The following is a 24,398-nucleotide window of genomic DNA, read 5'->3' as shown; positions in this document are numbered from 1 at the left end:
CCTGATACATTAAATAAATTTGAACTACGATTGGAAAAAGTTCTTGATGAGACTGTCAGAAGGATTCAGGAATCACAATCCTCCAAAATTAGTAGAGATAATAAGGATTTCCTTCTCAAAAAAGTATATCAATGGCGCAAGAAGTCTGAGAGGGGTATCAACTCATTACATCGAGCTACATCAGTTACCTCGGTTTCTTCATTAAGTACACAATCTGAGGCTTCGATATCGTCCATGAATACTAGGGCAGGCAATAAGAAAAAGAGAAACTATGGATACCATCCGTACAAACGACATAATAAAAGTTCTGTTGATGCTGCTACTATTGATGACAATAAGGTAATCAATTTAAGCAGCCACGAATTATCCATTACTGATATGTCTTTATTGTCACGAGGTCTCTCCTTCTCTCCTGCCACTGGTCTGGATACTTTCACAGTGATTAAAGACTTGCATCTTTTTGCGCGGTCATTGCTATTTAAGCGTTTTTATTTTGATGACAATTCTTACCAATTGTTCCCTACAGATGAGGAGCAAGTAGCTCTAAGGATTCTTGAGGATCTATCCTGCGAACATAATTTGGTGGAGGGAGGTAAGATACCTTTATCCATTCGGCCACGATCTAGAAAATTTCCTCCACTTTCTACTTGTAGTAACATTGATTTATTTGTTAAGGTAGTTTCCCAGGAGGTGTTACGGCTCAATAAGAATATCATGCATGACAATTTGACTAGTGATGAACGTCAATGCCTTAAACATCTACAAAGTCTCCCTGATGTGGTCATTAAACCGGCGGACAAGGGGGGAAATATAGTAGTATGGCCAACGACTATGTATGAAAAAGAGGCCTATAGGCAGTTAAACAACTCTATCTGCTATAAAAAACTTACTTTTAACCCCTTGTCCGCCTTTGAGGTCCAACTCAGGGAGATTATTATTAGGGCTAGGGATAACAACATCATCACTAAAGAGTTGGCAGCTGCATTAATTGTTGTTGAGCCAACGATACCAACATTTTATTTACTTCCTAAACTTCACAAGGATTCCACCAACCCTCCCGGTCGCCCCATTGTATCCGGTGGGGGTAACTATCTTGAGTGTGTTAATCGATGGATTGACTCAATGTTACAGCCATTGGTTGAGGACCTCCCTTCATATTTGAAGGATACTAATCAGTTACTTCGTAGGATGGACGGTCTATCACTTGATGCGGGGACTCTATTTGTCACGGCTGATGTAGAGTCACTGTACACTAATATAAGACATAGGGATGGATTACATGCTACCAGTTATTTTCTGGAAATGTCTAAATTCAGCAGGGGTATGAGGGCTCTCATACTCGAGTTGCTTGAATTTACATTGACTCATAATTTTTTCATTTTTAAGGGGTCCTTCTTCCTGCAGCTCCAGGGGACAGCCATGGGCGCGGCCTATGCACCGGCCTATGCTAATCTGTTCCTGGGGCTGTGGGAGAGGGACCTCTTCCTGTCAGATCATGAGATGTCGATGGAGCGTGTCCTCCTGTGGACGCGCTACATCGATGATGTGCTCTTGATCTGGCAGGATACACCGGCTTCCCTTTCACAATTCATTTTGAAGCTTAATAGCAATGACCTGAATATATATCTCACTGTTAAATCGGATCCGGATCATATTGAATTTTTGGACGTCAATTTGAGACGAGATTCTTCGGGAAGGGTCCAGACGGACATTTATAGAAAACCTACCTCGACTAACATGTTACTTCATGCGGATTCATCGCATCCTGCCCATATGATACGAGCAGTAGCAACTGGCCAGTTCCTCCGTCTGAGGCGCATATGCTCTACAGATGATGACTTCGAGTTGCAGTCACTGGAACTTAAAAAACGTTTGAGCGAACGTGGCTATAGTCATCGGTTAATCAAAAAAGCTTACCATAAGGCCAAATACAACTCCAGAAATTCACTTTTGTATAGACATTTTGAACAGGACAATGCTTTGCAACCAATTAGGTTTGTAACTAACTTTTATAGTCAGTTTGATGGACTACATAAGGCCCTCTCGAGATCTTGGCCCATTTTAATGGCTGACCCTGTGTTATCTAAAATTCTGCCTGATCGTCCACTTATTGCCTATCGTCGTGCCAGAAATCTTCGTGATCGGCTGGTACATAGCCACTATGCCCCTACTCCTCCGCCTCATTTTTTTAGGCATTTAACTCCTAGACGGGGTTGCGTTCCTTGTGGCCACTGTGTAGCCTGTGTTAACGTTGAACGTAGTTCTGTATTTACTGATTCTTCTGGATCACGTGAATTTGATATACGTAAATTTATAACTTGCACTACTAAGAACGTGATTTATTTTGCTACCTGTCCATGCTCCCTGATATATATAGGTTTGACCACCAGACAGCTTAAGGTTCGTATCAGGGAGCATGTACTAGGTATTCAGGCTGCTGTGGAGCACGAGGACGCCTCTACCCTGAAGACTCTACCCCGTCACTTTAAATTGCATCATCATTGTGATGCTAGTGGTTTAAGGATTAAGGGTATTGATACTTTGGAGGTGGGCATACGTGGAGGTAGAGTCTCACGACGCCTGGCCCAAATGGAGACACATTGGATTTGGAGGCTCAATACTGTCCATCCCAATGGGCTGAATGAGAGTCTCAGCTTTGCTCCCTTTCTGTGACTGCCTGGTTTGCTGCATATTTGTGCCGCTTCCATTACCAGTGGTGTGTTTTTATTATATGTTTTTAATGTTTTACTAATTTCTTTTCTCTTATCCCTTTTTTCTAGTTTTGCACATTTTGATGTTATTTACTCCATGTCGGTTGCCTGATGATCCTACCATCCGGTTGAGATGCTGATTGTGTGTTTCCTTGTGTCTCCTTCTTCCTCTTCCCTTTCCCCTCTCCCCGCCCCTTTCCCCCTCCCCTTCCCCTTTCCCCTCCCTCTCCCTTTTCTTTTTTCTTTTTCCTTTTCATCAATATTGGATTTACATTGTTTTTGATCCAATTTTGTTTAATTTTAAATATGCAATTTTGAATTATGTATAATTGTGTATATTATATATTTACTATTCAGCTTATTGAAATGTATGTGAAGTGGTTTTTTCTTGATGTCACTGTTCATTGGACATTATATTGTGTATTGTATTTTGACACCATATACTTTCTTATATATACTTATGTAATTCCCTTTTGCTATTATTATCGACCTACAGCCTTTATCCTTCACAGCGTTACCATTTCTCAGCATCTCCCTATGAATTTCACAGGCTGCGCCGCTGATGTGGCGCGTGCGCGTTCGGCTCCCCTGCTCCCGCGCGGCTTTCGGCGTCTTACAGCCTCAGTGGTTGCCATGGTGCTCCCCTGCGACTTGACGCCGACGCCGCTCGTGACCGCGGCTGTTGCGAACGCGGACGCGTCACTTCCGGTCAGACGGCGCCGCTACTTCCGGTTTCTCCGATATTTAAACTGGCATATGTATTCCATTAACTATACCCCCTGATGAAGGATTAACCATCCGAAACGCGCGTCGGGGTGGGTGCTTGGACTCTGGAAGCCGCTGGGAGTTGCCCCCAGGTATATTGAAATTGGATTTTTATTATAGTTGTGGTGCCATTCATGGTACATTTGCACTATTATGGGAATGTGTGCCATATTTGCCAATTATATTTAATTGAGGGCCTTGGTGATTTGTATATACTGAGACACTATTAGCTTATCACCCTTGCTCGGCTTTCCATTTTCCAGCCCCTTTGCTGCTGTGCCCATTTGGTATGGTTGTGACACTACACGGCCCTGTATCCCTATCTGTCCTTATTATTTACTTGTTGTTATGTAATGAAGTATATTAATAAATTCATATTTTATGATATTATGTGTGGACTTTCTATCGTTTTTTTTGGAGCTTCGCTCATGTTTTTCTTCGTCTCAGTATGCGATAGGTCGTATTATCCCTATTTGTCTTCCCTGTATATTGTTTCACTATGTTTGATGGGATGACAATTTGTCATTAGCATGCTATTAATTTATAGTTACCAACCTCTCTGGTTTTCTGAGACTTAGTGTGTGTTGCTTTTTTCCTCCTCGGTGACCCATTCATAACAGAATCACCAGCCATACCGCAGATTCTAGGGTACTCAAAAGCAGGAAGGAATTGTTTAAAAAAAAAAGAGAGAAAAAAGTGTCAGAATTTTTTTTTTATATATATATATATATATATATATATATATATATATATATATATATTTTTTTTTTTTTTTCCTCTTTTTCTCTGGGGCCGTAGGAGGATTTTTTTTCTCTCCTAATGGAGATTAAGCAACTGTCTGATCGTGTGGCGCAACTTGCTGCTGAAGTGCAGGGAATTTCTACCTACCTCATTCAGTCACATGTTGCTGAACCCAAGATCCCTACTCCTGATGTGTTTTCTGGGGATCGGTCTAAATTTCTGAATTTTAAGAATAATTGTAAATTATTTCTTGCCTTGAAGCCTAACTCATTGGGGAGCTCTGTGCAGCAGGTTAAAATTGTCATCTCCTTGCTGCGCGGCGATCCCCAGGATTGGGCGTTTTCTCTGACACCTGAAAATCCTATTCTGACTAATGTGGATGCATTTTTTCAGGCTTTGGGGTTGTTGTATGATGAACCTAATGCCGTTGATCAAGCTGAGAGAACCCTGTTGGAATTGAGCCAGGGTCAGGATCCTGCAGAGTTATACTGTCAAAGATTCCGAAAGTGGGCGGTCCTTACTACATGGAATGATAGTGCACTGGCAGCTCTCTTTCGGAAAGGTTTATCAGAGACCTTAAAGGATGTTATGGTGGGATTTCCTGTTCCCTCTGGTCTGGATGGCTCTATGTCATTAGGCATTCAAGTTGATCGGCGCTTACGTGAACGTAAGACTACACGGGAGGCGCTGCCACCTTCTGAACAAATATCTGAACCTATGCAATGTGATGGGGTTTTGTCTAGGGCGCAACGTCAGGAGTTTAGAAGGCGTAATAAGCTGTGTTTTTTCTGTGGAGATGCCTCTCATACTATTTCTGTCTGCCTTAAACGAGAGAAACGTTTTGCACACACATTTGCTGTGGGCAGTGTACAACCTAAGTTCCTTTTGGCAATTACTTTGATCTGCTCCTTGTCCTCATTTTCCACAAAGGCTTTTGTGGATTCAGGAGCAGCTCTGAATCTGATGGATTTGGACTTTGCTAAACGTTGTGGCTTGTCCATGACGCCTCTGCAGACGCCTATTCCTTTGAGGGGTATTGATGCCACTCCTTTGGCAGAGAATAAACCTCAGTTTTGGACCCAGGTGATAATGCGAGTTGCCCCAGACCACCAAGAAAATTGTAAATTTTTGGTTCTGCATAATTTACATGATACTATTGTTCTGGGTTTCCCCTGGTTGCAAACTCATAACCCAGTTTTGGATTGGAAATCTGTGTCTGTGGTGAGTTGGGGTTGTCAGTGTGTTCTTAGGGATGCTCCTGTTTTGTCCACCTCTCCTGAGTCTCATGATATTCCTGATTATCTGGCTGATTTCTCTGATGCATTTAGTGAGAGTAAGTCTGCGTCTTTGCCTCCTCATAGAAGTTATGACTGTGCAATTGAGTTGATGCCTGGGTGTAAAGTTCCCAAGGGTCGGCTTTTCAACTTATCTGTACCCGAACATGATGCTATGCGATCCTATATTAAGGAGTCGCTGGAGAAGGGTCATATTAGACCATCCTCGTCACCTTTGTGTGCTGGGTTTTTTTTTGTGGCCAAGAAAGATGGTTCATTAAGACCGTGTATTGATTATCGCTCCCTTAAGAAGATGACGGTTAAATATCAGTACCCGTTACCTCTGATGTCTGATTTATTCTCCAGAGTTAAGAGTGCCTGCTGGTTTACTAAGCTTGACCTCAGGGGGGCGTATAATCTTATTCGCATCAAGCACGGGGATGAATGGAAGACGGCGTTTAATACTCCGGAGGGACATTTTGAGTACCTGGTGATGCCTTTTGGGCTCTCTAATGCCCCTTCTGTCTTCCAGTCCTTTATGAATGATATTTTTCGAGACTTTGTAGATAAGTTTTTGATCATCTATCTGGGTGATATTTTGATCTTTTCTAGTGATTGGGATTCCCATGTGGAACATGTCCGGACTGTGTTCCGGATTTTGAGGGAGAATTCCCTGTTTGTTAAGGGATCGAAATGCCTCTTTGGTGTACAGAGGATTTCATTTTTTGGGATTTATCTTGTCTCCATCGACTATTGAAATGGACCCGGCCAAGGTACAGGCCATTTATGATTGGGTTCAGCCTACTTCTTTGGAGGCTCTTCAGAAGTTTTTGGGTTTTGCTAATATCTATCATAAATTTATAGGTAATTTTTCTAGTATTGTCAAATCACTGACTGATCTGACCAAGAAGGGAGCTGATGTGCTGAATTGGTCTCCTGAGGCTGTCTCAGCTTTTCAGGAGCTTAAGCGGAGATTTACTTCAGCTCCAGTTCTACGGCAACCTGATGTCTCACTTCCATTTCAAGTGGAGGTAGACGCTTCTGAGATTGGTGCAGGAGCTGTTTTGTCCCAAAAAGATCCTGTGACTTCTAAGATGAATCCCTGTGCCTTCTTTCTCGAAAGTTCTCCCCATCTGAACGCAACTATGACGTGGGGAATCGGGAATTGTTGGCCATGAAATGGGCATTTGAGGAGTGGAGACATTGGTTGGAGGGAGCTAGACATCAATTTGTGGTCCTCACCGATCACAAAATCTGATTTATTTGGAGTCGGCTAAACGCTTGAATCCTAGACAGGCTAGATGGGCCTTGTTTTTCACGCGTTTTGATTTTGTGGTCTCTTTTCTTCCGGTCACTAAGAATGTTAAGGCAGACGCCCTTTCTAGGAGTTTTTTTGCTGATTCTCTTAATGTGACTGAGCCTACTACTATCCTAGGTGAGGGGGTAGATCTTTCTGCCATTTCGCCCAATTTGAGATGCGCCCTGGAGGAATTTCAGGAGGATAAACCTGAGCATTGCCCTATGGGAAGATTGTATGTTCCTGACCAGTGGAGAAAGAGAGTTATGTCTGAAGTCCATTGCTCCGCATTAGCTGGTCATCCAGATATTTTTGGTACCAGAGATTTGGTGAGTCGGTCCTTTTGGTGGCCTGCCTTGTCTCGTGATGTCAGGAATTTTGTACAGTCCTGTGGGACTTGTTCTCGGTCTAAACCCTGTTCTTGTTCTAGTGGGTTGCTGATGCCCTTCCCAGTGCCCAGGAGGCCATGGACCCATATCTCAATGGATTTTATTTCTGATCTTCCTGTCTCTCAGAGAATGACTGTTATCTGGGTGATTTGTGATAGATTTTCGAAGATGGTTCATCTTGTACCACTCCCAAAGTTGCCATCTTCCGCTGAGTTGGTACCCTTGTTTTTACAACAGGTGGTTCGGTTACACGGGATTCCTGAGAACATTGTGTCCGATACAGGGGTCCAGTTTGTTTCCAGATTTTGGAAAGCCTTTTGTGCCAACCTGGGAATTCAGTTATCCTTCTCCTCCATGTTTCATCCCCAGACCAATGGGCAGACTGAGAACAAACCAGACCTTGGAGTCTTATTTAAGATGTTTTATATCTGCTGATCAAGATGATTGGGTCTCATTTTTGCCCTTTGCCGAATTTGCGCTGAACAATAGAGCTAGTTTTGCCACTTTGATGTCACCCTTTTTCTGTAATTTTGGGTTTCATCCTCGATTCTCTTCAGGACAAGTGGAATCTTCGTCCTGCCCAGGTGTGGACACTGTGGTTGTGAGAATGCAGCAGATATGGGACCAAGTGGTGGATAAGTTGTCACTCTCTCAGGAAAAGGCCCAGCGATTTTCCAACCGGCATAGGACCATTGGTCCCCGGTTTAAAGTGGGTGATATGGTTTGGTTGTCGTCTAAGAATATTCCTATGAAAGTTGCATCTCCAAAATTTAAGCCAAGATTTATTGGACCTTATAAGATTTTGGAGATTCTTCATCCTGTTTCTTTTCAGTTGGCTCTTCCAGTTACGTTCAAAATCCATAACATATTTCACAAATCACTGTTGAAGAGGTTTGTTGAGCCAGTAGTTCCTGTGGCGGCTCCTCCTGACCCTGTTTTGGTTAAAGGCAATGTGGAATATGAGATAGAGTAAATATTGGATTCTCGTTTGGTCAGACGGGGACTCCAGTATTTGATCAAATGGAAGGGTTATGGCCAGGAGGATAATTCTTGGGTCTCTGCCTTGGATATTCATGCCAATAAATTGGTTGGTACTTTTCACCGGGCACATCCTGATCGGCCTGGTGGCGTGGATGAGGGTTCGGTGACCCCTCCTCAAGGGGGGGGTACTGTTATGAGCTCATTTTCTGCTCCACCAGCTGGGAGTTCTCCTTCTGTTCTCCCTCTGGTGGTGACAGTGAGGTTAGTTTAATTGGTAATAGTTTGCCACCTGACGAGGAGGATAGTGATTGGGTCTCTGGTGTATCAGACTGGATATAAGACAGCCGACACCCTATCCCGTTGCTGGTGATTCAGTCTGCTGCTCAGGTTTTGGACTTCAGCTCTGCTCCAGTCTTCTCAAGTTGTTTGTTTTTTGGTAATGTTCACACTTGCTCTTGTTGGTCAACTCAGTTTTTGTGTGGTCAGCCAGACGGGCTGGGCTGTGCTGAATTTCCACTCTTATTTATCTGTATTTGACAATTTGCCTTTTGGCCTTTATTAGATTGGCCTCTTTTGGCTCTGTCTCAGAATATTCCAGAGTGCTGATATAGTGGGAGAAGTCTAGTGACTTCAGGGTTAATTTTGTTATCAGAAGCGTTGGACATTATTTTTGGTAGGGTTTTTTGGCAGATTGCAGACAGTATCTTTCCTTTCCTGTTGTTTCAAGTTAGTTTGGCCCATCATTTGCTCAACCTATTTTTCTGCCTTTGTTTGTGTTTTCATCTTGCTTCACCGTCAATACATGTGGGGGGCTGTCTTTTCTTTGGGGTCTGCTCTGGGGAGTTAGTTTTCCTCTTTTCTTACTTTAGGCTTATTTAGCTCTCCGGTTGTGACGAGGCGTCCAGGAACATCGTAGGCACGCTCCACGACTGTTTCTAGTTGTGTTTTAAGATTAGGGCTCTGCAGTCTGCATAGTTACCAACCTCTCTGGTTTTCTGAGACTTAGCGTGTGTTGCTTTTTTCCTCCTCAGTGACCCATTCATAACAGGCAAGAGAGGGGTGGGGTCTCCCAAACCATGCTAAGCAAGGAAAAAACGGATTAAAAACACATGTGATATGCACAAATATGAACAAACCAGGGGAAGAGTCTTGAGGAGATCATTTGCATATTCCCAGTGCCTTCTGGGATAAGTGAAGAGTCTCCGCGAGCTCAACGATCACTGGGTTTTGGTGGTTGCAGCTGAAAAGAGGAAATCGGAAAACCAGGGGAAGAGTCTTGAGGAGATCATTTGCATATTCCCAGTGCCTTCTGGGATAAGTGAAGAGTCTCCGCGAGCTCAACGATCACTGGGTTTTGGTGGTTGCAGCTGAAAAGAGGAAATCGGAAAACCAGGGGAAGAGTCTTGAGGAGATCATTTGCATATTCCCAGTGCCTTCTGGGATAAGTGAAGAGTCTCCGCGAGCTCAACGATCACTGGGTTTTGGTGGTTGCAGCTGAAAAGAGGAAATCGGAAAACCAGGGGAAGAGTCTTGAGGAGATCATTTGCATATTCCCAGTGCCTTCTGGGATAAGTGAAGAGTCTCCGCGAGCTCAACGATCACTGGGTTTTGGTGGTTGCAGCTGAAAAGAGGAAATCGGAAAAACCGCGCGCCTATCGGCGCGCGAAATTTGGCTCATCTTTCATCGTTTTTAAGAAATCTCAAGATGGAAGAGGCCAGGAGCCATTTGGTGAGCTGCATTTCTTGCTACATGTTCACAGATTTACCAGTGGAAAAGCCAAACTTCACATGCCACAAATGCAAGCTTGTGTCCCTGTTGGAGGAAAAGTTGCAAAATCTCGAAGAGAGGTTAGCTACGTTGAAGATCATTAAGGAAGGTGAAGAGTTCTTGGACAGAGCAGAATTATCTCTTCATGTTACAGAAAGAGAAGAAATTCGAAGTGCACCTGAAGAAACAGAGGAATGGAGACATGTGACCCAGAGAAGCAGGAGGATCAGGAGGCAGTCAGCACCCATACTGCTCAGAAACCAGTACCAGGCTCTCACGCAGGAAAACGATGAAGAAATACATCAGGATAAGACTTTGCCAACAAACGGCAACCTTGTACGCCCTCAGAGTCCTCCTGGATGGAGAAAGAAAAATGTTGTGAAGAAGAAACGGAGAGTGGTGGTCATGGGGGATTCCCTGCTGAGAGGAACAGAGGCCGCTATCTGCAGACCGGATATAACTACAAGAGAAATGTGCTGTCTTCCAGGTGCAAAAATTAAAGATGTGTCTGACAGGATATCAGGACTCTTCAGACCTACAGATGACTACCCATTCCTGCTACTACATGTGGGGACAAATGACACCGCAAGAAACGACCTGGAAATCATCTGCAGAGACTTTGAAGACTTAGGCAAGAAAGTGAAAGAACTGGGAGCGCAGGTGGTCTTCTCTTCCATCCTCCCAGTGGATGGCCATGGAACAAGGAGGTGGAATAAGATTCTGCAGGTGAACAACTGGCTACGTCGATGGTGCCGTCAGCAACGATTTGGATTTCTGGATCACGGAGTGAACTACTTATACGATGGACTACTTGCTAGAGATGGGGTGCACCTTACGAAGACTGGAAAGCATGTATTTGGAAGTCGCCTTGCTACACTTGTAAGGAGAGCTTTAAACTAGAACAACATGGGAAGGGAAGCAAAAGACCAGAAAAAGCCATACACCTGACAAATGCTATTGAGAACTCTGCTATTAGAAGTGGAAAGGAAGAACAAAGACGAAAGAATCTAATTAATAAAAATATTGGAGAAAGAGAAACCAGTCACAAACTAAAATGTTTCTATACTAATGCACAAAGCATGGGCAACAAACAAGGAGAATTGGAACTACTAACACAGGAAAAGAAATATGATGTCATTGGAATCACTGAAACTTGGTGGGACAATACACATGATTGGAACACAAGACTAGAAGGATACAACTTATTTGCAAGAAACAGACTTGATAAACGAGGAGGGGGTGTCGCATTGTATGTTCGAAACGCGTATATCTGCACAGAGATTGAAGCTTCAGAGACTGGGAGTTCTGTGGAAACTGTTTGGGTAAGAATACAAGGACAGAACAATGGAAAGGACACCATTGTAGGCATTTACTACAGGCCGCCTGTGCAAGCCGAAGATATAGATGAACTCTTTATGCATCAGATGGCCAAGTTCTCCAAAAAATATGACATAGTTGTCATGGGAGATTTCAACTATCCAGACATTTGTTGGGAATCTCTCTCAGGCAAAACTAACAGGTCAAGGAAATTCTTATCCTCTCTTGCTGACAACTTTATCTTCCAAAAGGTAAGGGAGAAAACAAGGGGAACTGCTACCTTGGATCTAATCCTTATAAACAGGGAGGAAATGGTTGAGGAGGTAAAAGTGGCTGGGACCCTAGGAGGTAGCGACCATGCTATTTTAGAATTTTGGATAACTAGAGGTGGAAGACCTGTGAAGACTCAGACGTCAAGGTTAGATTTCAGAAAGGCAGATTTTAAGGGATTCAGAAAGAGAATTGGAGGGATCCAATGGCTGGATATCCTTAAAGACAAAAATGTCCAGGAAGGATGGGAAATCTTGAAAAATGAAATTCTCAAAGCACAGTTGTTAACAATTCCGAAAAGAGGGAAGAATAGGAAGCATTTAAGGAAACCAGGATGGATGAACACAGAACTTAAGCACATGCTAAAAAGGAAGAAAAAAATGTTTATAAAATGGAAAGAGGGAGGCATATCTAAAGAAGAATATAATGCTGTCTGCAGAACCTGCAGGGCACAATTCAGATTAGCTAAAGCTGAAAATGAACTGAGGCTTGCAAGAGATGTCAAAAGCAATAATAAAGGATTTTGGGGATATGTCAAAAGTAAAAGAAAAGTCAAAGATGCTATAGGATTTTTACAGGATGAAAATGATGAAATGGTAAGACAGGATGTTGAGAAGGCTGAACTTTTAAATTCTTATTTTGCATCTGTTTTCTCTCAGAAAGGAAATGCAACATCAACTGTTATTCACTGTCCTATTAAGGGAATAGAAGAATCCAGGATATCTATAAACAGAAAGATAGTGAGGAAACACTTAGTTAACCTAAATGAATTCAAGTCTCCAGGTCCAGATGAATTACACCCCAGAGTACTGAAGGAGATAGCAGAAGAAATTTTTGAACCCCTCTCCATAATCTTTGAAAATTCTTGGAGAACAGGAGAAGTGCCAGAAGACTGGAGAAGAGCAAATGTTGTTCCTATCTTCAAAAAGGGGAAGAAGGTGGACCCAGGCAACTATAGGCCGGTGAGTCTGACTTCTATACCAGGAAAGATCTTTGAACAAATTATTAAACAACATGTATGTCAATACCTGGATAAGAATGAAGTGATTAAACAGAGTCAGCATGGGTTTCTAACTAATAAGTCATGTCAGACTAACTTAATTTCCTTCTATGACGGTATCACTGATTGGGTGGATCAAGGAAATGCTGTAGATATAGTATATCTTGACTTCAGCAAAGCATTTGACAAAGTCTCTCATACAATCCTTATTGAAAAAATGACTAAGTATGGAATGGACAAGGCAACTGTTAGGTGGATTCATAACTGGCTTAGTGATCGGACCCAAAGAGTGGTCGTAAATGGCTGCACATCCAGTTGGAAGAATGTCTCAAGTGGGGTACCACAGGGCTCTGTCCTGGGCCCTGTATTGTTCAACATCTTTATCAACGATTTAGATGAAGGAATTGAGGGTAAACTGATTAAATTTGCTGATGACACAAAGCTAGGAGGGATAGCTAATACTAGAGAAGAGAGAGAGAGGATTCAAAAAGATTTAAATAAACTGGAGAAGTGGGCAGCAACTAACAGAATGGTTTTTAACAGGGAGAAATGCAAAGTACTACATCTGGGCAATAAAAATGAAAAAAGCATATATAGAATGGGAGGAATAGGGCTAAGTGACAGCACATGTGAAAAAGACTTGGGTATACTAATAGATCACAGATTGAATATGAGTCAACAGTGTGATGCAGCAGCAAAAAAGGCAAATGCAATTCTAGGATGTATTAACAGAAGCATACAGTCTAGATCACGTGAAGTCATTATTTCCCTCTACTCCTCTTTGGTCAGACCTCATCTGGAATATTGTGTCCAGTTTTGGGCACCACATTTTAAAAAAGACATCAACAAACTGGAGCAAGTTCAGAAAAGAGCGACCAGAATGGTGACCGGTCTGCAAACCCTGTCTTATGAGGAAAGGTTGCAGGATTTGGGAATGTTTAGTTTGCAAAAGAGAAGACTGAGAGGAGACTTAATAGCTGTCTACAAATATCTAAAGGGCTGTCACATTGTAGAAGGATCAACTTTATTCTCATTTGCACAAGGAAAGACTAGAAGCAATGGGATGAAACTGAATGGGAAGAGACACAGATTAGATATTAGAAAAAACTTTTTGACAGTTAGAGTGATCAATGAGTGGAACAGGCTGCCACGAGAAGTGGTGAGTTCTCCTTCAATGGAAGTCTTCAAACAGAGGCTGGACAGACATCTGACTGGGATGATTTAGCGAATCCTGCTTTGAGCAGGGGGTTGGACCAGATGGCCCAGGAGGTCCCTTCCAACTCTACGATTCTATGATTCTAAGTCAGTAGGACAGTGTTCACACCACCCAATGACTGAAACACAACAAGAAAAACAGAATGACAAATTTGCAAAAATACTCTGCAGTAAAAAATATGACAATAATCAGCAAGTGCTGGATAACAAATACAGGGTATCTAGTCGATACGTTTCTCGCAAAAAAATGTATACCAAGCTGTATTTTCCAGTCACTTTGCCTATTTTCCATCTACATGCTAATTCCCACTCAGAATTCGCCATAAGGGCCATCAATGTTACAAGCACGGCGCTAGGTTCAGATAGGGGCGGGACAGGTCTCATGAATTTTTTGGAACTCTGGGGGACCTGTTACTCAGGGCGACCATGTACAGCAGCTTCCTCAGGCACAAGATGTATCCACTTGCTGACACAGAAACAATAGAGTCCTCATGAACAATGTAGTTTTATGTCACAGCACATTCAGTACAATTCAAAGTCTCTTAAGCACAGGCTTTATAAACAGTACAGCTGTTTCTTAGAGGCACATTGACCACCAGTCTCTTTTGATAGCTCAGTTCAGCACAGATCAAGACTCTTTACAAAGGCACAGCAGTCTACAGCATTCCTTCTAGCACAGTGTAATGGAGGAGGGTTTGCTGAGGGAGATTAATCTCTGTAACACAACTTCTTCCATTCCTTATCTTCCTGCTCCTGATAGACTTTCTCAACTAGCAGTACATGGGATAGCCCAATAAAAGGGATGTCCTTATCTTCACCTCCATACACTGTGACAACAGCTCCCTTGTCACTGTTCGTGGTACCACAACACAAGTCCCAAAGCCAGATTGTAACTTCGATTACAATCAGTACAAGGAGGGTGTAGATCTCTCAGATCAGGTCCTCAAACCCTACAATGCCATGCAAAAAGTCAAAGTATGGTACAAAAAATTAGCTGTGCGCATTGTATAGATGACACTGTACAATGTTTTTGTGCTGTTCTGATCTGCCGGCAATACAGGGACCTTCCTTCAGTCTCAGAAGGTAGTAATCAAGGCCATAATGTTTGGCACTCAGGAAGGTGATGGTTCCAGTACTTCTGAAACTGATAGTGCCCGTATTGTCCCAGGTCAACATTTTACAGGACTGGTTCCCCAAACTGCGAAGAAAGGAAGATCACAAAAACAGAGTGGAATCCGAAAGGACACAACTTACCAATGTGAAACCTGCTCTAAGATACCCGGTCTTTGAATACAGGATTTATCAGGACCTGCCGGGCGAACACTCACCAGGGGTCTGTGCAGTCCAAGCTGCGGGAGGTCAGAGTCACAAATGCCTCAGGATACATGGCAGCTCCCACGCTATCCAGGAACTGAGGGAAGCAACTGCGGTGCTGCGGTGCAGGCAGAGAAGCCAGGAGAGTGAGTAGAATGCAGGAACAGGACCTGTCATCATGTGACCGCAGGTCACGAGGAAAGGTGGCGGGGCCTAGCGCAACGCTGCCAGAGGAGACAGTGGAGCACACAGCAAATACCCGAGGTGGGTAAAGGTAATTATGGGAAAACAGAGAGGGAAGGGTACAAGGGAAGTATAGTCAAAGCAAGCCGGGGTCAGGGAAGCCTGGTCAGATGAGGAAGTACCGAATCAGAAGACAAGTAGAAAAGCCCTAGGACACATCCGAAGTCAGAAACCAGAGAAGCAGATGAGGTACAGAATCAGTAGGCAAAATCACAACGGGGAACAAACCAGGTCAAAATCAAACATACAGAAGAGGACTCATGCACAAAGGCACTGACACACGGGGTTCGACGTACCGAGCCGAGGGCAAAATTATAACCGACGACACCTAGATCCACAAAGAGGCTATAAAAAACCTCATTGAAACCAAAGGGATACTCCCAAGATTAACCCCAGCAGCTTCAGACCTAAGCATCCCAGGCAAACAATGACAGGGATTGCTTCAAAGCATACCACATGTCCACAAATTAATAAAATTAGTTTTTACCCTGTTGACACAACACACTTTTATAATCTGATGTACTCCACACATACACATCTTACACATAACATCACATTATAAATTCATACACTAGTAAAACTAAAAACATTATAATCACTACTATAAAACTATGCCTCTAGATAAAAAAAAATCCTTGAGGGGTGTAGTTTCCAAAATGGGGTGCCTTTTGGAATATTGCCACTGTTTAGGCACAACAGGGGCTCTTCAAGTGCGACATGACGCCCGCAGACCATTCCATCAAAGTCTGAATTCCAAAACATCACACCTTCCCTTCCTAGCCCAGCCTTGCGCCCAAACAATGGTTTTCCTCCACATAGGGGTATTGGCATACTCAGGAGAAATTGCACAACTTTTGTGGTCTATTTTCTCCTATTACCCTTGTGAAAAAAAAAAAAAAATCAGAGCTAAAAGATCATTTATGTAGAACAAAATGTGATTTTTCATTTTCATGGGTCTACGTTGTAAACTTCTGTGAAGGACTTGGGGATTGAAAGTGCTCACCACACATCTGAGGGGTCTAGTTTCCAAAATGGGGTCAATTATGGGGGATTTTTGTTTAGGCACATCAGCGGCTTTTCAAATGCGACATGGCGTCCGCTCTCAATCCCATCCAATTTTGTGCTCTAAAAGTCAAACCATGTTCCTTCCTGTTTGAGCCCTGCCATGCATCCAAACGGTGGTTTTCCCCCACATATAGGGTATCAGCATACTCAGGAGAAATTGCACAACTTCTGTGGTTCATTTTCTCCTGTTACCCTTGTGAAAATAAAAAAATGGTGCTAAAAGTTCATTTTTGTGACTAAAAAGTTAAATGTTCATTTTTTCCTTCCACGTTTCTTCTGTTCTTGTGAAGCACTTGAAGGGTTAATAAACTTCTTGAATGTGGTTTTGAGCACCTTGAGGGGAGCAGGTTTTAGTATGATGTCACTTTTCGTTTTTTTTCTGTCAGATAGACCCCTCAAAGTCTCTTCAAATATGAGGTGGTCCTTAAAACATTGTTTTGTAAATTTGATGTAAAAATGAGAAATCGCTGGTCAACTTTTAACCCTTAGGGTAAGTTCACACTGGGCGTTTTTGCTGCTTTTTTTTTCTGCAACAAAACCTGATCTTCTTGGCAGGAAAAAGCTGTGGCGAAAACGGAGGTTTAGGTGCATTTTTGGTGCATTTTTTGTGCAGATTTGGTGAGTTTTTGTGCCTCTTTGCCCATGCTAATGTCCATGACTTTTCTGCAGGAAAAATGCTGCAAATAATGATATCTGCATTTTTGCAGAGTTATTCGACACCCATTCAAGTCAATGGGTGAAAAACGCTGCAAGTGACATTCTCTATGTCCAAAAAACGCAGCAAAGCCCAAAATCCTGATGGCACAAAAAACAATGTGTGTGCATGAGATTTCTGAAATCTCATAGGCTTTGCTGGTACTGTAAAAAGCAGCCGAAAATTAGCATAAAAAAGCAATACAAAAAACGCCCAGTGTGAACTTACCTTAACTTCCTTACAAAAAAAACATGTTTCCAAAATTAAGCTGATGTAAAGAAGACATGTGGGAAATGTTATTTATTAATTATTTTGTGTGATATATCTCTCTGATTTAAAGGCTCAATAATTCAAAGTTTTCAAACTTTTTGACACATTTCCAAATTTTTCACAAATAAAAGTCATATTGAATAAATTTTAAGACTATCATGAAGCACAAACATGTCATGAAGAAAACAACCTCAGAATCACTAGGATCTATTGAAGTGTCCAGAATTATGACTTCATAAAGTGACAGTGCTCACAAATGAAAAAATTGGCCTGGTCAGGAAGGTGAAAACAGGCTTCGGGGTTAAATACACCCTAGGGCCACATGAAAGACACTAAAGGATACAACTTTATAATATTTAGGGGGCGAACAATAATCTAAGCGCTCCCTCCTATAACAACTCTCCCTGAGCTGCCTCCTGATGACGGTGTGCCGAGCATCGCGTCACTGGGTCTTCTATAAACCCGATAACGTGATGTGGCCGGACAGTCACAGTAATGTCAGTAGCCAACATGACTACAGCCTTACCGCATATGGCGGGCAATCCCAGCATGTTTATTGGCTGGGAACTCGAGCATGGCGCTCCATCACCTGCGATAATCAAGTAACAAGCTTGTCCGAGCTCCCGATGTCTGATCGAGTAGTGGAGAGCGGCTCACTCATCACTAGTATCTACATTATTGTGCTGGAGCAGAGCTAGGAGAGAAATAATCACATTTTGTGGGAACTTCTTTGGGCTTCTGTCCTCTCATCCTGCAGTTGTCTAAATGGATCTAATGTGGACTTGGGAACCAGCGAAGCTGCATTCTGTCCACAGCTGTTATGAAGTAGCGTAGCTACCAGAAGAGGTAGAGGGGGCAGTCGCCCCGTGCCCCGTACTCTGAGGGGGCCCACCAGGAGCTATGGTACTGTAACTGTATCGGCATGCACAGCGCGCCCGTACAGTTACATTCTGCGGCAGGGCAGGTAGAATTGATCTCCCAGCTCTGCTGCCGGGCTGCTATGGGGCCCTTGAGCAAGCGGGGGCGTGTTGCCAGCACTGGGCCCCCCCACCAATCATCACAAGTTCAGCAGTATTGGCTAGAAGCCGATACAGTTGACCGCATTGATGAGAGGAGGAGCGTTATAGTCCCTCTCCCATCATCCCCCTCTCAGCGTCTGACATCACCGATGCCAACACTAACAGGGGGTCGTGATGACGTCATTACCTGGTGCCCACTGTCCTGAGATTTGCGGGCACTCAGAGCAGCGGAGGAACCAGGAAAAAAGGTGAGCATTGGATTTATTTTTTTATGATGCTGAATTATGCTATAGAGATTGCCTATGGGGGTGCATTATATTAAGGGCTGCATTATACTATAGAGGCTGCCAATGGAGGTGTATTATATTAAAGGCTGCATTATGTTATAGAGGCTGCCTATGGGGGTACATTATATTAAAGGCTGCATTATGCTATAAAGGCTACCTATGGGAGTGCATTATATTAAGGGCTGCATAATACTATAGAGTCTACCCATGCGGGTGCATTATATTCAGGGCTGCATTAAGCTAAAGAGTCAATCTTATGGGGGTGCATTATACAATAGAGGCTGCCTATGGGGTGCATTATATTAAGGGCTGCATTATACTATAGAGGCTGCCTATGGGGGTGCATTATATTAGGGGCTGCATTATACTATAGAGGCTGCCTATGGGGGTGCATTGTATTAAGGTCTGCATTATACTACAGAGTCTACCCATAGGGGTGCATTATATTAGGGGCTGAATTATACTATGCAGGCTGCCTATGGGAGTGCATTACATTAAGGGCTGCATTATACTATAGAGTCTTCCCAAGGGGACAGCATTATTTTAGGGGTTGCAATATGCTATAGAGGCTGCCTGTCATGCTCGCACCTTGGCAGATTGGCACGAGCGAGGGTGTTGTGGCCCCACTGTTCTACAAACCACACTACCCTGGAAGGGGCATGACTAGGACAGCTACCTTGGTCTTCACTGGAGCCTCTGATGATGAGATTAGGCTTGTGCAGTAGGTAGCTGCCAGGTGCCATTCCAGGGTGGTGTCTGGCTGTGGCTGCTGATCCCACTGGGGAACAGGACAATAGGACAGGTGTGACTGGCAGACAGGCAGGTGATCACAGCAGGCATGGCTGGTACTTAGGCAGGCGGGCACGGCTGAGACACTGGTAGGTGGGCACAGCTGAGACACTAGCAGGGGGGAACGGCTGAGACACTGGCAGGAAGGAGTGGAGTATGGAATAGGTAGCGACCTGTTCACACAAGAGGTGCAGGTACTGGCAGGAAGAAGTGGTGTATGCAGGAACAGGTTTGGAGCTGTTCACACTGGAGAAAAACACAAGGCTGTGGAAAGGAGCTGCAGTTTGTAGCAACTATCAAGAGGTTGAACAGCATCAGCAGAACAAAGCAGAACTAAGCAGTACCGCAGGAGCGCGGAGCACCAGCAGACCCACAAGGGTACGGAGCACAGGCAGAGCCACAAGATTGCGGAGCAAAGGCAGAGCCACAAGAGTGCAAAGTGCAGGCAGAGCTGCTAGAGTGTGGAGCAGGCAAAGCCGCAAGAGTTCGGAACACAGGCAGATGGAGAGGACACAAGGATAGATACAGCAGGGAAACGAGCCACAGACAAGGAGACTGACAGACAGAGGTAGGACTGAGTTCAGACAAGGTAATGGTACAAGACAAGGTACAGGAACAAAGACACAGAGACCCGGATATACTGCCTCCTGGAGGGCAGAGAGGACAAGTATGAGACACCTGATGAAGGCCTACACAGCCGAAACGTATTGTGCTTTTTTCATAACAAAAAATGTTTCAATGTTTTTATTGTTTTTTAAAAAATTCTGCATTTTACTTAGCCAATAAAATATCATCTGATTAAACATCAGAGATACTTAGTTATTTGGCTTTATAACCTTCTTGCTTCAAATTGGGTTAAAGATCCTCTGAAGGAAGCCCCTGAAACTACTTTATTCGCGATATCACGTGGAGGAAATCTTTCTGGGAAAGGAAAATTATCTCCATGATATTACAGACGGGCAGCATACCGGTGGAAGGATCACCCTTGTTTGCAAACTGTTTCCAGTGTTGTGCCTTCTTGCACAACCACACAAGGTGAGCAAGTTTTAAGCTGTATTTTTCTCACCAAACTGAATTGACTCATCTCCTACGCTTAGATAGCGCTCTCCCTCTGTTTTCCCCCTCTTCCTTTCTTTCCCAGGACCTTATTCACAAAGTATGGGACAAGGCAAGGAACAATAGCACAGGGACCAGGATATTCTGCCTCGTGGAGGGCAGAGCAGACAGGCACAGATACAGGACTGGACTAGGAAACAAGCCTCCAGAGAAGGTGAAACACAGAACAGGACCTGGCAACTCAGCAGCAAGATACTGAGTAAAGGCGTTGCTCAGGCAGCTACCACCGGGTGGAGCTGCCCTAAATACAAGAGGCCTCTTGGTAATTGGCCAGGGACACATTAGGCAGGTGCACCCTGATTCTATAAGAACCAGAGAGTTCTGGTGCCGACCCCCTATGCATACAGCCAGGAAGCATGCAGAGAGTATGCAGGAAGCGAGAGGCACACAGCATGGAGTCAGCAGCAGACAGAAATCACAGTATGGCCTGGAGCAGTGATTAAGTTGGTGTTTGGGGGATGGGAGGCCAAGCAGTGATGCCGGCAGGGTTGTTACACTGACTTTAGGGGTGCATTATATTAGGGGCTGCAATATACTATAGAGTCTGCCTATGGGGGTGCATTATATTAAAGGGAACCTGTCACCAGGTTTGGCTGATAAGAGATACAGTCATCACCTTTCAGGGCTGATATACAGCATTCTAAAATGCTGTATATCTGCCCCCAAACCGGCCTGTAAGAGGAGAAAAATAACTTTTATTATACTCACCTGCGGGGCGTTCCAGTCCGAGGGGTGTCGCTCTTCTTGGTCCAACGACTCCCATCTTCCGATGATCACCGTCCTCCTGCTTGCTTCGTGTGGATGATGCGTCACTGCGTCATCCACACAGGCTCCCCGGCATCGCGCTCCTGTGCAGGTGTACTTATCTGCCCTGTTGAGGGTAGAGGAAAGTACTGCAGTGCGCAGGTGCTGGGGCTCTTTGACCTGTGACATCCCTGGGACCGGATCGCCCCGCAAGAGAGTATAATAAAAGGTCTTTTTCTTCTCTTACAGGTCAGGTTGGGGGCCGATATACAGCATTATAGAATGCTGTATATCAGCTCCAAAAGGTGATGGCCATAACTTATATAGGCCAAAACTGGTGACAGGTTCCCTTTAAGGGCTGCATTATACTATAGAGGCTGCCTATGGGGGGTGCATTATATTAGGGGCTGAATTATGCTATAGAGTCTACCTATGGGGGTGCATAAGAGAGCATTATACTGTGTGTAGTGGAGCTGTACGTGGGAAGACTCGGGACTTTATAAAATGTAAAGTGAGCACTTACTGTTATAGGGGAGCTCAGGTTACTGTGATTGTCAATGGGGCACACAGAGGGCACTATTACTTTCTAGGGGGCAAAATATGGGAGCTGATTTCTAGGGCACTTGCACCCAGCATTACTATATTCTAGAGGGTTGCTTTAGAATTTAGAGGTCACGCAGCAGGTGCAGTAATAGGGACACATACGGCAGCAGTGGCACAGTATTGGGGTATCAGCAGGATGAGGAGGTTGTGCAGGTTGGGAATAGATGGTGACGGGGCTGGAATATGAGATGTGAAATGTGTCTGTGCTGTATTCTCTGCAGACGAGTCCTGGCTGGAAGGAGTTGTCATATCGGTCTGGGCCAAATGGAAAAGACGGGAAAAGTGAACGACTCCATCAGAAAGAACGTCAGCGGTAAGTCATTATCGGTAACTGTGCTGTGACCTCTTATATGTTCCATAGGACTGGTATCTACCACTGACCATATGGCGGTAACATCAATATTGGTCTTTATATAGAGATTATTTTCCGTAACAGTGCGGTCATCTTAGAGGTTCTCCTACATCCACTATTACGGTGCGTCACCCAGTTGTCATCAAGGTCACCTGGTTAGGGGCCACTCAGAAGCTTCACCCCCGAACCAAAACCCTAGCTACACCTCTGCTGTTACGTCACTGTTCACACCACACAGAGACCCCAAAACAGTCTCAGTGCTGAAGGAGTTAATGTCCCCCGCACCCAGTAATCTTCAGCGCCTACCTCCACCCGCAGAGCCGCACTCCACATAGAGAATAATGGGGCCTCCAGCACCGACCTCCACCCACAGAGCCGCACTCCACATAGAGAATAATGGAGCCTCCAGCACCGACCTCCACCCACAGAGCCGCACTCCACATAGAGAATAATGGAGCCTCCAGCACCGACCTCCACCCGCAGAGCCGCACTCCACATAGAGAATAATGGAGCCTCCGGCACCGACCTCCACCCGCAGAGCCGCACTCCACATAGAGAATAATGGAGCCTCCAGCACCGACCTCCACCCGCAGAGCCGCACTCCACATAGAGAATAATGGAGCCTCCAGCACCGACCTCCACCCGCAGAGCCGCACTCCACATAGAGAATAATGGAGCCTCCAGCACCGACCTCCACCCGCAGAGCCACACTCCACATACAGAATAATGGAGCCTCCAGCACCGACCTCCACCCGCAGAGCCGCACTCCACATAGAGAATAATGGAGCCTCCAGCACCGACCTCCACCCGCAGAGCCGCACTCCACATAGAGAATAATGGAGCCTCCAGCACCGACCTCCACCCACAGAGCCGCACTCCACATAGAGAATAATGGAGCCTCCAGCACCGACCTCCACCCACAGAGCCGCACTCCACATAGAGAATAATGGAGCCTCCAGCACCGACCTCCACCCGCAGAGCCGCTCTCCACATAGAGATTAATGGAGCCTCCAGCACCGACCTCCACCCGCAGAGCCGCACTCCACATAGAGAATAATGGAGTCTCCAGCACCGACCTCCACCCGCAGAGCCGCACTCCACATAGAGAATAATGGAGCCTCCTGCACCGACCTCCACCCGCAGAGCCGCACTCCACATAGAGATTAATGGAGCCTCCAGCACCGACCTCCACCCGAAGAGCCGCACTCTACATAGAGAATAATGGAGCCTCCAGCACCGACCTCCACCCTCAGAGCCGCACTCTACATAGAGAATAATGGAGCCTCCAGCACCGACCTCCACCCGCACTCTACATAGAGAATAATGGAGCCTCCAGCACCGACCTCCACCTGCAGAGCCGCACTCCACATAGAGAATAATGGAGCCTCCGGCACCGACCTCCACCCGCAGAGCCGCTCTCCACATAGAGATTAATGGAGCCTCCGGCACCGACCTCCACCTGCAGAGCCGCACTCCACATAGAGAATAATAGAGCCTCCGGCACCGACCTCCACCCGCAGAGCCGCACTCCACATAGAGAATAATGGAGCCTCCGGCACCGACCTCCACCCGCAGAGCCGCACTCCACATAGAGATTAATAGAGCCTCCGGCACCGACCTCCACCCGCAGAGCCGCACTCCACATAGAGAATAATGGAGCCTCCAGCACTGACCTCCACCCGCAGAGCCGCACTCCACATAGAGAATAATGGAGCCTCCAGCACCTACCTCCACCCGCAGAGCCGCACTCCACATACAGAATAATGGAGCCTCCAGCACCGACCTCCACCCGCAGAGCCACACTCCACATAGAGAATAATGGGGCCTCCAGCACCTACCTCCACCCGCAGGGCCGCACTCCACATATATGGCTGCTCTGTGTGCACAGGACCTGTGATGAGGTCACAGGAGGGGAGGAGTCAGGAGTCACATGATCAGGCCCTCAGTGTGTGCAGGACTCTGCTGTGCTGTATTCAGCTTTTCTGCTGGAGTTGCTCCTTTAAAAACAGGGAACGCTGCAAACATTAGAACAATTCCCCCCATTAAGTGATTGGATCCTTCCAGATCTGGGAAAGATCTTAGTGATATTACAGGCGGGAGATTCCAAGAGCGCTGGATTCAGGGGTGATCCTGGTGCTGAATGAGCCGTGCGGCCTCCATCTTAGAGAGCGGCC

General features: G+C 45.0%; 1 protein-coding gene and 1 long non-coding RNA gene across 6 annotated transcripts in view; one reads left to right on the top strand and one right to left on the bottom strand.

Moving 5' to 3' along the window:
- The window catches only part of LOC141094236 (uncharacterized), a 93,643-nt gene extending 69,472 nt beyond the window's left edge, over positions 1–24,171 (bottom strand). For 2 of the 5 annotated variants that reach the window (XM_073580045.1, XM_073580046.1), the window contains exon 1: positions 23,953–24,052. In XM_073580045.1, coding sequence (XP_073436146.1) covers positions 23,953–24,034 — 82 coding nt within the window. In that variant the 5' untranslated portion in view covers positions 24,035–24,052. The other 3 variants (XM_073580049.1, XM_073580050.1, XM_073580048.1) reach the window with 3 other exon arrangements.
- On the top strand, positions 10–2,904 carry LOC141094380 (uncharacterized). The gene is made up of 3 exons (XR_012233049.1): positions 10–339; positions 527–592; positions 2,781–2,904. It is a non-coding gene; the product is annotated as an uncharacterized lncRNA (long non-coding RNA).
- Positions 24,172–24,398: the final 227 nt, after the last annotated feature.

This window comes from Dendrobates tinctorius, unplaced genomic scaffold (assembly GCF_039654945.1).
Source record: "Dendrobates tinctorius isolate UK_male_01 unplaced genomic scaffold, ASM3965494v1 ptg000063l, whole genome shotgun sequence".
NCBI lineage: Eukaryota > Metazoa > Chordata > Amphibia > Anura > Dendrobatidae > Dendrobates > Dendrobates tinctorius.
Note: the sequence above shows the minus strand (reverse complement) of the source record. Positions and strands in the feature narration are given on the sequence as shown.